Source organism: Rhamphochromis longiceps, linkage group LG22, assembly GCF_057381845.1.
Source record: "Rhamphochromis longiceps isolate RC_006_pf linkage group LG22, R_longiceps_female_GT1.1, whole genome shotgun sequence".
Classification (NCBI taxonomy): domain Eukaryota; kingdom Metazoa; phylum Chordata; class Actinopteri; order Cichliformes; family Cichlidae; genus Rhamphochromis; species Rhamphochromis longiceps.
This window is the reverse complement of record NC_140577.1, coordinates 7,932,898-7,946,191: the sequence shown is the minus strand read 5'-3', so window position 1 is coordinate 7,946,191 and position 13,294 is coordinate 7,932,898. Positions and strand designations below refer to the sequence as shown.

The following is a 13,294-nucleotide window of genomic DNA, read 5'->3' as shown; positions in this document are numbered from 1 at the left end:
TAAAGCCTGTTGTCAGTCTCATATTATTTGATCAAGTCCTGGAAGTTTTGTAAATTATGCCGTGTGTTTTTATGCCGTACTGTATGGTGAAGGCAGCTTATATAATTTAATATAATGTTTCAGGTTCTAATGGTCTGGGGACTCTCTTAACTGTCACTGGGACTGGCTTCAGCAGTGAAAATGCTTCCATTATGGTGGGAAAGGCCAGGTGCCACGTTGAAGCAACCACAGGTGAGTAAAGTTATTTTTGAGAAGTGAACATTTTACTCTAGGTTCTCGTTAAGATAACTCAGATGATACTTGTCTCCAGGAGACTAACTATAACGTGGGAAATATATTTCAGCTACCACTCAAGTATGCAGACTTGGCAGCACCAGTGCCGGCACCTACCCAGTGTTAGTAAGCTTCCCCTCTCTGGGCGATTCACGCTTTTCAGACAGCAACTTCCTCTTTACCTACCAGCTCATCGTGTCTTCTTTCGTCCCGCTCTCTGGAAGCGTTGCAGGTACAACCACGATCCTCTATGTGAGCCATGAAACACCTAATTCTGCGAGACAATTATTGTTTTATTTTTTCCTCAGGAGGGACTCTGCTGACAGTGAGAGGCTTTGGCTTCAGCCAGAACGCTACAGTTACTGTTGGCAGTGCAGAGTGCACACTGATTGATTCAACTGACACTGAACTGAAATGCAGAACACCAGCAGTAAGTCCCCACACTGCAAACTCATTTTTATACACAGTGTTTACCTGCAATAGCATGCAAATAAAATAGCTGTCGTGTAGTGTGCTGAGAACGGAGTAAAAAGTACATGAGCAGAAAACAAGAAGATGCAAACTGGAATATCCAGAGTTGGTAGAAATTAGTCAAATAATTTCATATAATTTCATATTTAATTATCCAATCCAACATCCAGATCTGTAGTTACATTGCATTATTTAAAAAAGACTGTAACACTTTTTTAGGTACACTAAGAATCTAAATTTAATGTGAGTACTTGCTGGATCATGCATAGTAATTACAAGACATAATAAAATAAAAACAAATATAAAAAGCTTGAAGCTTTCTTAGGATGTTTTAAAAATGTTTATATATCAGTGATTTTTTTTTTTTTTTTTTGTTGAAGTTAATCCAGCAATGAGAACTGAAATTTAAACTCGGGCTTTAGCCACTGACGTATTAAGTGACTTACAAAATTTCTTTACGGTCAAGTAAATGCATTGGAGTCGCTATTAACTTGTTCTTTTCACTAATTTTCCTATTAAAACTATTTCAAATGACACTTTGCGTGGCTACTATAATATATATAGCATATGTATCATTGTGTTAATTTTTGTAGTCAGTCAGACGTCACTAACTACTGCAGTCCTTTCTTGTGATGTAGCGTACTGACAAAACTGTTAAATGCATTAACACAACAGAATATTTGAGTAACATTTGTTATAAAGAAATAAGTTCATACTACGTTCACCACCAGGCCATTGGTCATATCAGACAGAGTATGCCCAGAAATGACATAGTTAGTTATATAGTCTTGTCATAATAAAACTTACATAACTTAATGTTATGTAACATTATATTATTTCCCGTCTTTAGCTCTGAATAAGGTACTTACTTTTATTAAAATGCTTATTTCAGGGAGCTGTGGGATCACAGACGGTCACGGTGTTGTTGGGAAACATGAGTCAGACGGCCATCAGCTCCTTCACCTACGATAATAACCTCACCCCACAGATCACAGGCCTGAATCCCCTGACCACCACTGTGATTGGTAAGCAGCTCCTTTTTTATGCTGAATGGAGATGTTGTGTTTATGCATCAAATAACCTTTAACACAACTATAGAGATTGTATGATTCATTTAAGTAAAGATTAATGAGTTTAATGAGGATGAAGGTGGGTTTTGTCCTTTAAAGGTTACTTTCAGTCCTAACTGTCTGCTTCCCCTTTGTGCTTGAAAAGAAAAGGATTCAGTGTTTCTTCATTGAATTTCAAGCCTCTTCATACACAAAGTAAACCACATATAGGCACAGTGCATTTGTTATTATTCAGTTAGTGCTATGAAAACAGTGAATCCAGAAAATATTGAAGGCTTATGTATTTTTGTCAGTAACTTTTACACAGGACAGGTTACATCACATGAAATGTGTCCTTGAATATATGAACACAATGTATTTTAATGGCAGAGAGAGCCAAAATGTTGACGTGTGCTGTGTGTGCTGTCTGGGCTTTGTTGCTCAGAGCTGGCATGTTTCTGACCTGTCAACAGCAGCTGAAAGCGTGTGTAGAAACCTCAATTGTTATAGTCTTGAGTTGTGTAATGCTGATTTGCAGGTTTACCCAGTTTTAGCCTTTTAAAGCTTTCTTAAGCTTGAGAATCTTGGCTCAGGGGGCTAGCGAGGCTTACCGTCTAATTATTCTAAACAACTAGGAAGAAATGACGCTAAAAGAATTTCTATTAATCTGCAGAACAACCCGTGACATTCATGACATACAATGAGAGCCAACGAGGTGACAAGTGCCAGTCATCTTGGCACTTTAATGACAGAGGCTGCTACGTTGGAAAAATGAGTTGGCATACTTGTTTGTCTTTCTTTGTGCAGGCCACCGAGTTCTCACCATCCAAGGTTTGAACCTCGGGCAGCAAGACAATGACAGCATCGTGCTTGTAGGAAGGAGGGAATGTGTCACTGTGCTTTGGACGGAAGCAAACATCACCTGTCTTCTCCCTGTGCTGCCACCTGGCATGCATGAGGTGGACGTACAGGTTGGGAACAATGGCTACCCCCAGACGAGGTACAGCGTCTGTCAAAGATACACTGAGTGATTTGGAAGTACTATCACGGGTTCATCTTTCGCGTGCAAAAATGAAAGACTGTTGAATTGTTTTCTCACGTGTCAGATGGGCCCAGGCGCATTCTGTGAGGGTCAGATACAAACATTGTTTTATATTTGTTTTTTCAGTCAATATACACTGTATAGACTGCGCCAAGGTTCCTGACACTAGAGTTTGATCCCTTCAAAGGAGTAGAAAATAAGTAGGACAACAATAAACAAATAATATGATAATAAATACACAAAAAGTGGAGCATGGTTTATTGCAGACAGAGACAGGATTTGGGGTTGATTTGAAAATGTGATTAAAATCGAATTAAATAAATAAATATCGCTCTCTAGATGTATCTATATCTATCTATGTATATACAGTGGGACTCACGGGAGTTACGTTCTAAAAAATAAACCTGCGATAGGTGAAATCTGCGAAGTAGCCAACTTTATTTTTTACAATTATTGTAGATGTTTTAAGGCTGTAAAACCCCCCACTACACACTCCAGTGTTATAGAATGAAACCAAAGGCACCCGCGGTTGCCTTTGACGGTGCAAAACGTTTCAGTGTTGTGTTTGTTGGGGAGAAGACTTAAAAACATGCAGTACAGCACTTCAGAGTCACACTGCGGGCAATCCAAGATTTATGTAAATTTGCTTAACGCAATTATTTACGAAGCTTAACGCATTCTGTACTGTACAGGAGATATGGCACGAGATTGACTAAAAATGGTCTACAGCCAATCAGGACGCAGAACACAATGCGCTGTAAAAAATAAAAATAAAAATACAACATAAAAAAAGCATGCAAAATTGCGCAAAAATAAATAAATCCGCAAAACAGCGAGTCCGCAAAAGGTGAACCGCGTTATAGCGAGGGACCACTGTACATAGATCATAGACAGATAGATGAATTTATCTAAAAGCAGATATCAAGTTCTGTTAAGTGCATCTTCCCAGTGAAAAGCTTTTGCTACTCAAAAATAGACTCGACTTTCTTGGAATATTTAATAAAGATGAGTAATTTCTTTCTCTACCTGCCCAAAAGATCTTCTCTCCATGAAATGGTGCCATGTATTTGTATTCCCACCATTATTCATGAGGACAATAAAGGAAATTCTTAAGGGTATTTTTTTTTCAGTTAAAATGTACAACAAATGATGTAGAAAACATCATTTGTTGTACATTTTTTCTTTGGAATGATTTTTTGACCCAAATCATTCCAAAGAACTTCTTGGAGCAAATGCTGCCATCTTATTTCAAAGCTTTATCTGAATGATCTTTGATTTCAGTGGTCACCGGGGCATACAAACTGCATGTACAGAATCATTTGTCGAAAAGTGATTAAAAATTTGGTCGAAATTATTCTAAAGTTAGGTTTTAATAAGATGCCATAGATACCAAAACAAATGACACAGTTTAAGATTAATTCTCATAAGTCTATTATTAATGCCTTTACCTTAGCTGGTCTGTTTTTTTGTTTTACAGCAATGGTGTAAACACGACCATTGAGTACATCCTGGAAGTCTACAGCGTCTCGCCGTTGTTCGGTTCTTTGATGGGAGGAACCGAGCTGACCGTTTCTGGCTCTGGGTTCAGCAGCAACGTATCTGACAACACTGTGTCTGTTGGTAAGCAACATGTGATCCAGTCGTAATTATGCCAACCGTGTGTTTTACTAGCAAATATATTTAAGCAATTTATATGAATGGAAGTTAATGATGGTGCAAAAGCTTGCAAATATTTAAAAACGGTGTAACAGAGCTGCATCACTGATCTCCTTCATGTTTTCTGTTTGCGTTGTGACAGGAAACGCTGCTTGTGAAGTGACGGCCGCCTCAGAGAATGAGCTGCAGTGTGTTGTGCAATCAGAGGAGAAGACCCACATCGTTACCAACCAGGGATTTGATCGCGGTAGTTTTATGTTTCTGTGCTTTGTGCAGCTGTCAAACTAAATCTGAGAAGCTGAAGTTGTGTACAACAGAAAGAGGATTAACTTACAGAAAACATACACCTGCGAGGAAGTTGTTGCCTGTAGTCTCTATGCAACTAAAATGCAACTGATTCACAAAGAAATGTCTCAGATTGTGTTAGATATCAGACACTTTAATCCGTGTGTGTGTTTGTTGGTTCTTTGTGTAAGTCTTATTCAACGTAACCATGCGTTTTCCAGTTTATGGGCAGGGAAATGCGTGGAGTCCAGCCTCACTCACCGTATTCATTGGTGACACGGTAATGTGGCGTTGGGAGGCACCAGCCTTTCAGGAAGTTGGGTACCGGGTCTTCAGTGTTTCCAGCCCAAGCGGTACCTCTTATGAAGGAGGACCTTTCACCAGTGGAGAGACCAAAACTGCCCAAGGTAGAACTAGAGTCAGCTGTGCACAGATTTATGAAAAGCTTTTCCCTTCTTTATCTCCAATCACCAAAACAATCCACCATAACTTCAGTGTGTGATTTTGTTAATTAAGTTTGTGTTGCTATGGTTCTTCTTTGTTTCCCTTTAAATATTCAGATATAATCCTCCGGACTCTCATTTAAAGTTTTATTTTATCCCACATTGATCGCTGTGCTTCACCCTGTGTACACTGGACAACTGAAATTGTTTTATTTACTGGATTTAGGAAGTTCAAAACTTTGAATGGAATATTCCCGCCCAAAAAGGAAACAGTATTATAAACAAATAAAACAGTTTCATTTTCAGAAATCATTATAAAAAAGTAATAAACTCTGATTTGTACTTACTCCATGTTGATGATATTAAACTCTGGTTTATTGTTGCTGTGCTGCACACTGTAGCCGCTTGTAAAACATGACCTCATTACGTCTAGATTTCATGAGTTGTATATGAGAATGACTGGACACCTTTCATTTAGTGTATGTATAGAGATGTCATGATAAGCTACACGTGTTGTGCATGAATGAGTGTGCTGTGTTACACCTTTCAACATGCGTGAGCCATACTGAACTAGATAAGCGCACAGCATCATGACTTGATGTGACGTCTTTACAATCTGGGTCTCGTGTCCCTCAGGATTTTTCAGCTACCGTTTCACCGCGCCCGGGGTTTATTACTACAGCAGTGGCTACATAGACAATGCCAACCTCAGACTCCTGCAGGGAGTCGTGAGAGTCCAGAGTCGGGAGGAAAAGAGCAGCGAGGTCTCTGTCCGAGTGAAGGGCATTGAGGCCAGACATGTGGCTGGAAGTAAGTTAATATAAGTGGATAAGAAGTTATGATTGATTTATCCAGTTCTAAGGTAGAATAAAAGGTAATGATCTCTACTTACTACAGGTTCACGTCGTGTCTCCAGAGCAGCGCCACAGTGCATTGCCTCCCCGCAGTGCCAACAGTCCAATCAGACTGATATGCTTTCCCTCAGTACCTCCGCCTGCTCCACTCCCATGGTTTACTCCATTTCTCCCAACCAGGGCTCATACCACAAAGCGATCCAGATCAAGGGCAAAAGCTTCAGTGACGTGGCCTGTGCTAACGAGGTTAGCAGAACTTTTTAAGACTGCATCATTGAATGAATTAAATGTAAAATATCTTCTTTGGTCAGTGATTGTCTTGCATATCCCTTCTTAAAGACCCATGTTATACATCAAAATACAACATTGCTACATAACTTCGTTTTAGGATGCCGGAGAGAATATTCAGTATGACGTAAATGTTTGATATATAATATAGGTCAATAAAAAAACAACAGTACAGGCTGTGGCACTCCCAGAATCTTTTGAATGGCCTGATTAAATCATTCAGCCTTTATTTAATAAAATGTCTGGAACATTAGAGTGGCAGTTCTATTCAGTCATTTCCATGGGATATTTTGTGCTATTCAGAGACAGACTGGATCAAGCATTCTGAGGAAAAGAAACTACAATTAAATTAAATGATTTGTTGATCTGAATCAGTTTGATTTGACAGTTGAGATCTAAAAGTTGAGAACTAAAACTAATGGATAAACAGTAGAAATAGACAGCCATGGATGTGACTTAAAAAGATAAACAGTGGTCAAAAAATGGAAATAAATTGCTAGCTAATAAATTCTTACCTAATAGGCTGTTTAGAAAAGCATGCAGTTGACATTGTTAGCTAAGTGTACCAATAAAACATAGACTGTACATAAACAATGGACTTGGCCACTGTGACTTCACATATTGCTTGGGATACTGAGTGTTTTCACCCAGCCCGTTCTCACCCCCGCAGCATAATATACAGACAATTTATACAGACCCGAGGTGTTCCTGAGGAACGCGAAGCTACGCGCCGGGTTACGGATGAAATCCAGTAGAATGACGCTCCCGCGGTAATACATGTCCCAGCCATGTATTCCAGCCCTAACCCTAACCTTAACCAGCACTTTAATGACGTTAGATAGTGTTTTCCAAAGCGATTTAAGTAAAACAAATGTACATGTGTAGATTCATTCCAACGGTTCTCATGTTTCCTCATTTTTCCAATCTCGTAATATAGGAACGTGTTGGGCACCCGGAAGTGTAATATATCGATGATTTGTCATCGATATTTAGCATAAAATGTTACATTTTGGGAGTGAGAGCATGTTGTTTCACCATTGTCGTGTGCAGAAAAAGCCATTAGTTAATGAGTTTGCCCAGGTTTCTGATGCAAACGAAAAACATTGAACTTCAATCAGCAACTCATCAGGGAAGTATTGGGGGGATTAGACTTCTATATATCCAAAAGTAATTTTGCAACCAGAGCTCTCGCCCCAACCCCTCTCGACACCATAAGATAGAATACAGACACAAGACACTTAAGCATTTGCACATGTTACACCCCGGCCTAGGCAACCGGAGTGCAACACAAAAAAAAAGTAAAAATAAAGAAAAAAAACACACAAAAAACCCCCACTAAAGCTTACCACCAAAATCCCAAAACGAAAGTATCGACAAATCTATTTACAGCTATTTACAACAAACTATTTATTTACAACACGGGGGAGATCGCGACCATGACACACTGAAACACAAGGCTTAAATACATAGAAGGGGCAATCAGGGAATGGACCACAGGAGGGAAACACAGCTGGGGCAAATTAGACCTGACGAGACAGGGAAACGTAAACTGAAAACACTAAGATAACACAGACTTTCAAAGTAAAACAGGAAACACATAACAGTCACGCCAAAAGCAACACACCGACAACACCAAAACGTAACACACAAATAACATTGCTTCATTAAAGCATGCTGGAAAGCTCGGTAGTTAGCTAAGATTTTGAAGAAAGTAGTAATTAAAGATTAAACAAATGAACACTAACATTAGCTAATTGTATATTAAAAACAGTAGTGGTTTAAATGAAGTTGTAAGGATTTTGTGGCTGTAAGACCTTAATGCAATGTACTTAAATTAATAAAACACTTGTGTCACTATAATGAAAGCATTCAAGCACACATGCTTAGTCCTAAACTTCAATTAACACATAGCTAATTTCATTATACCATTTAGAAAAGTCATTTTAATCCTAAATCTCAGTTCTTTGACCAATAAATGTGTTGTCATTAACTGACTCGATTAGCCTTGATATAACTCTTGTTCAGACTTGTTACCCACAGTGGTGTGCTCTGTGTGCTGCAGGTGATGGTGGGAGATCAACCCTGTCAGGTGATCAACAGCTCCCAATCTGAGATTAACTGCCAGCTCAGTCCCAGCAGTGAACTTCCCATTGGCCTTGCTCTCCCTGTGGCCGTCAGAGTCAACAACCTAGGCAGCGCCGTCATCGCTGTGCCAAATGAGCTTGAGCGTCGCTTTGTGGTTCTCCCAGTGGTTGACTCAGTCTCGCCTCCTATTGGAAGCCCCACTGGCCACACTAGGCTCCTCATCCGCGGTTCTGGCTTCTCAGAGGGACTCGTAATTGTAGCCAGCGAGCTCTGTCGCATCCAGTCTCTTAATTACACTTCGATCATCTGCGACACGGCGCCTTCTCAGCCACACATCGGTGATGTCATCTTTTACATGGGCCAAATCCAAAGCGCCTGCCACTCAAACTGCTCCTTCCGCTACTCCTCGTCCGTCACTACCACAGTTACCGGCATTTCCCCGGACAGCATTGATGATGTCACTACTGTGACCATCTCTGGCTCAGGGTTTGGCAGCAGCGTGGATGATGTGGCAGTTTTTGCTGGGTTGACAGAGCTAGAAGTAACCGCTGTGACCGACGGCAAAATCAGCGCAAGAGTCAGCGCTCTGCCTGCAGGTGACCACTCAGTCAAAGTGATTGTGAGAAGCAAAGGCCTCGCTTCTGGTCAGGTCACCCTGAGCAGTAAGGCACAAGCAACCCTGAACCCCAACGTGGGCAGTCTGGCGGGAGGAACGCCACTTATCTTCACAGGAAATGGCTTCGCTCGAGGGAACACAAGCGTGACGGTCGGTAGGAAACCCTGCAAGATTCAGGAGGTGACGCCGGGTCGTCTTATCTGCCTGACGCCTCCTAACACTGTGGGGCTGGTGACCGTCATTTTGCAGGTCTTCTCTGTGCAGTATCCTCCTCTCAGCTTCACCTACTCCACCGCCCACACTCCTGTCATCAGCTCCATCAGCCCCACCACAGGTAACTATGATGACAGAAAGATAACAAGCAGAGGCTAATGCAGTTTTTGCAAGATGATTCAGTGAAATTAAGCAAAACAGAAGAACACAGAAAAAAGTCACTGAAATTTGGAAATTGGTTCAGTCTCATTTACCTTAATTTATCATTATTATTACTGAACAGATAAAATATTATTCCAGCTCATGACATTTACAGATTTATGTGTCATTCGGTACCGTAATATATGTATAAAGCAACAAGTCATATCTCAGATTCTTTATTTATACAGTTTCTTCATCTTCTCTGTTTATTTCCTGCAGGACCGAGCGGGTCCGTCATCACCCTGACAGGTTCAGGCTTCGGCAATGACTCTCAGCTCATCACCATCACCATAAATGGCATCCCTTGCAATGTTTCCACGGTCTCTGACACACAGGTCCAGTTCGCCGCAGGAAGCAATCCAGGGGCGACATACCCAGTCATGCTGCATCACCAGGTCAAAGGTTATGCCCAGTCAGGAGTCGTGTTCACGTATGAACTGACGCTCAGCAGTGTGCAGCCCAGTGAAGGTAAGCAATATTAAAACTCTCTGTTTATCTGCATTTTATTAAATCATGCTTACTGAGGGAAAGAAAAACAAGAAAACACAGACAGACCTAATCGTTAAATAAAAAAATAAAACCAGATCTTTTTTTTTTCTGTAGATGCATAAATCCATATTTACTGGGGCTACTTAATTTGAAGAATATCTAACATTCCTCTTAAACTTTTTTTGTATTGAATATAAAGCAATCAAGTAAACAGAATTAAGAAAACAGAACAAATGATGTCTCCAGGGAGAAAACCTGCTGTCGGGAATAACAATGTTGGATGCATTCAGAATTTTTGTGAGAGTCGCATCTGTCTGACAGTATAGAGTTAATTACATAAAAAAGGAAGAAATAATTATATTTTTCTGATAATTTTTTATTATTTTTAAGTTGTTTATAAAAAGGAATCAAATAAAAGAAGAACTGATCATTTAAAAATCTTGTCTCAAAATACTTCACAGTGAAATAAACTGTGCAGCTTTTGTCTTTTTCTTTTATTCTTTCATTTCTTTTGATCCTCTAATCAGTTTTTTATTAGCCTACTAAATTAGTTGTTTCACTTTAATCTGCCGTTCAGGTAGTTTCGGTGGCGGTGCGCTGCTATCCATCCAGGGCTCTGGGTTTGATCCACTCAACTCCACTGTGCAGATCTGTGGGGAGAAATGCCAGGTTCACAGAGAAACATCCACATCCACCCATCTGTACTGCCAGTCTCCACCTCACAACAGTAAGTTTTACCTAAAGCAGATGATCATGCAGATGAAAAAATCTCAATCACTAATATCACTAATAAAATGTGAGTTTTGAAAATGTGCATGCTGTGAAATGCAGCCATGGCATGCACAGCGATTGATTTCTAGGGTTATAAACGTTGCTATTATTACTGCTAAGTAATGCACTGCAGTGTATTTTGAACATTTCTTTCCATTAGTTGGAAAGAAGACACATTACCCCGACAGCACAGTAGTGTATCACACTCTGTGGCTAGTGTTAGGCATTATGTAGCAGAGATGTGGGTTTGCACATTGGGAAGAGGTCATTTCTACGTCGCATGGTGCTGCTTTGCCCATGTTCCACCTCTCTGTGAGCTGCATAGAGAGGGATTCATTAGCTTTAATGTACCTTTCTCATCTAGAACACATTGGGGGTGACACTTAACTCTGCTTAACCGATGACTGATCTGGGCTAGCCTGTGAATCCTTGCTGGATGCGTGCCCTGGTCACAATTTAAACTCTGGTCTGTTGCTCCAAAAATGAAAATGAACATGATTTTTACAGGAAAACTGATTGCTGATGGTATCCTACTTCACAAAAAATTAAACTAAGATTGTTACAAATTAGAGATTGTGCAGTGTGAAAAGTCTGAGCAGCACTGTTACATTACCAAACAAAAAAGTTCACAACACCTTCACTTCTAAAATCCAGATCCACAGCTTTAATAATATTAATAGCTGCTAAATGCAAACTAGTTAAAAAATATGTCCGTGACAAGCAAGATTTAATTTATTTTACCTTTTAAAGTACCATATGTGTTTTTAGGGACAAAAAAAAAATACTTATTATCACATCAGTAGTTGTCAGTAGCTGGTTTAAGACACCAACTGAATTCCCTAAAGGCCCTAAAGGAGACAGACTGTGCTTACGAGGAATGCTGTCAGCCTTGTCACAGGGCAGAAAACGGTCACATTTGATAAGAAGATAACTTGATATGGATGATGAGAAGATTTTGTTGTTGCGTGATTTGTCTGTCTGTGTGTGTGACTCCGTGTGTGTCCTGTATCCTTGCAGGCACTCAGTCAGAGGTCAGCTGCGTTGTTGCCGTCATTAACCCACATGATGCGGTCAACGTGTCAAACGGCTTCACCTATAGATCTCAGCTGACTCCAGTGATCACTCAGGTTTCTCCTCGCAGAGGCGGCACTGCTGGAGGCACCCGGCTCACAATCACCGGCTCTGGTTTCAGGTACAGCAAAGGAAGAAAACATTTCACTCAATTGAGAGTGCATGGATCACTGATCAAGAATAAGTGCTCAGCCGACAAAAGATATCTGTTTTTGCTTTCACTTTCTCTGCTTGGGAACACGGGGATTACAATCCTGACTAATAGATTACAAATACTGCTTTTTGTTGAGCATGTTTGACACATAATGAACTGTATTAGTGTCTGCACACATATTCATTACCACTAAGGGCCATAATTTTGTTTTTTTACACAGTCATCTGCCATCAGCTCTTTTTAAACAATGTAAAACTCACAAAAACTAGGTGCTGCCCCTCGGCTGGCTTCCAGAAGTTTCCCATTTGGATAACTGGGCAAACTGGGAGTTGATCTTAAAGAAAGATTACTGAGGAGATCACTGAATAAAAAGAGAGTTACAAACCCATAATAGGTTTTCTTCAGTCTGTCTCTCTTGCTTGCGTTCACTCCCCCTCCCATATTACAGCACTGACATTAACGAGATCAACGTGACGATCGCAGAGTCCGTGTGTGACGTGCAGTCCGCCAACAGCACGCACATCATCTGCGTGACCAGCGCTCAGGGGCAATCTCAGGAAACCAAAGTCAGAGTCAGCATCGGAAACCAAGGCATCGCCAAGATGGTGAGGTTGATTTGTTTGTGTTTAGTAAAGTTACGCTGCTTCAAAGGACGGAAACAGTGCTGTCTGACTGATTTTATTGTTTCTGATTACATATTTTCATCCAGTGTTTTTTGTTGTTCTTTAGGACAACGCAGATTTCTTTTACATTGACGTGTGGTCGTCCAAGTTCACGTGGGGAGGTCTGTCTCCACCAGAGGAGGGCACATTCGCTGTTATTACTAAAGGCCAGACCATCCTGCTGGACACCAACACACCAGTGCTCAAAATGCTGCTTATTCAAGGTGCAAAAATTACTTCTTATGCAGTGTTTGTGAAAATGCAAAATTTGGAGAACTGTTGCAGAATAAGATAAAATATTAAAATAAAAAAATTGAACGAAATTCAAACTGTCAGAGAAACTCAAGTTCTTTTTGCGTTCAGGAGGGACGTTAGTGTTCGATGAAGCCGACATCGAGCTGCAGGCAGAAAACATCCTGATCACCGACGGCGGTCGGCTCCAGATCGGACAGGAGGGGGCGCCGTTCCAACACAAAGCCATCATCACGCTCCACGGTCAACTGCGTTCACCTGAACTTCCTGTTTATGGAGCCAAGACACTGGCTGTCAGAGAGGGCGTGTTGGACCTCCATGGTATGCACACACAAATTTATAGTCATAAACACACATAAGGTATAGATCAGGTATAAATCAAGTTCCACATCCTAATTTGTAGTTCTTACATTTTTTTA

The 13,294-nt window shown here is 40.6% G+C and overlaps 1 protein-coding gene across 1 annotated transcript in view; it reads left to right on the top strand.

Annotated features, from left to right (window-relative positions):
* Window positions 1-13,294, top strand: part of pkhd1l1.1 (PKHD1 like 1, tandem duplicate 1) — a 44,212-nt gene that overhangs the window by 14,914 nt on the left and 16,004 nt on the right. Inside the window, exons 29-45 of the mRNA XM_085395766.1 lie at window positions 124-231; window positions 344-505; window positions 582-703; window positions 1,637-1,769; window positions 2,601-2,793; window positions 4,313-4,455; window positions 4,634-4,738; window positions 4,998-5,183; window positions 5,856-6,029; window positions 6,117-6,319; window positions 8,424-9,396; window positions 9,696-9,944; window positions 10,543-10,692; window positions 11,754-11,928; window positions 12,410-12,566; window positions 12,691-12,847; window positions 12,987-13,196. Of these exons, the coding sequence (XP_085251892.1) occupies window positions 124-231; window positions 344-505; window positions 582-703; window positions 1,637-1,769; window positions 2,601-2,793; window positions 4,313-4,455; window positions 4,634-4,738; window positions 4,998-5,183; window positions 5,856-6,029; window positions 6,117-6,319; window positions 8,424-9,396; window positions 9,696-9,944; window positions 10,543-10,692; window positions 11,754-11,928; window positions 12,410-12,566; window positions 12,691-12,847; window positions 12,987-13,196 (3,600 nt within the window). The remainder of the gene's footprint in view (window positions 1-123; window positions 232-343; window positions 506-581; window positions 704-1,636; window positions 1,770-2,600; window positions 2,794-4,312; window positions 4,456-4,633; window positions 4,739-4,997; window positions 5,184-5,855; window positions 6,030-6,116; window positions 6,320-8,423; window positions 9,397-9,695; window positions 9,945-10,542; window positions 10,693-11,753; window positions 11,929-12,409; window positions 12,567-12,690; window positions 12,848-12,986; window positions 13,197-13,294) is intronic.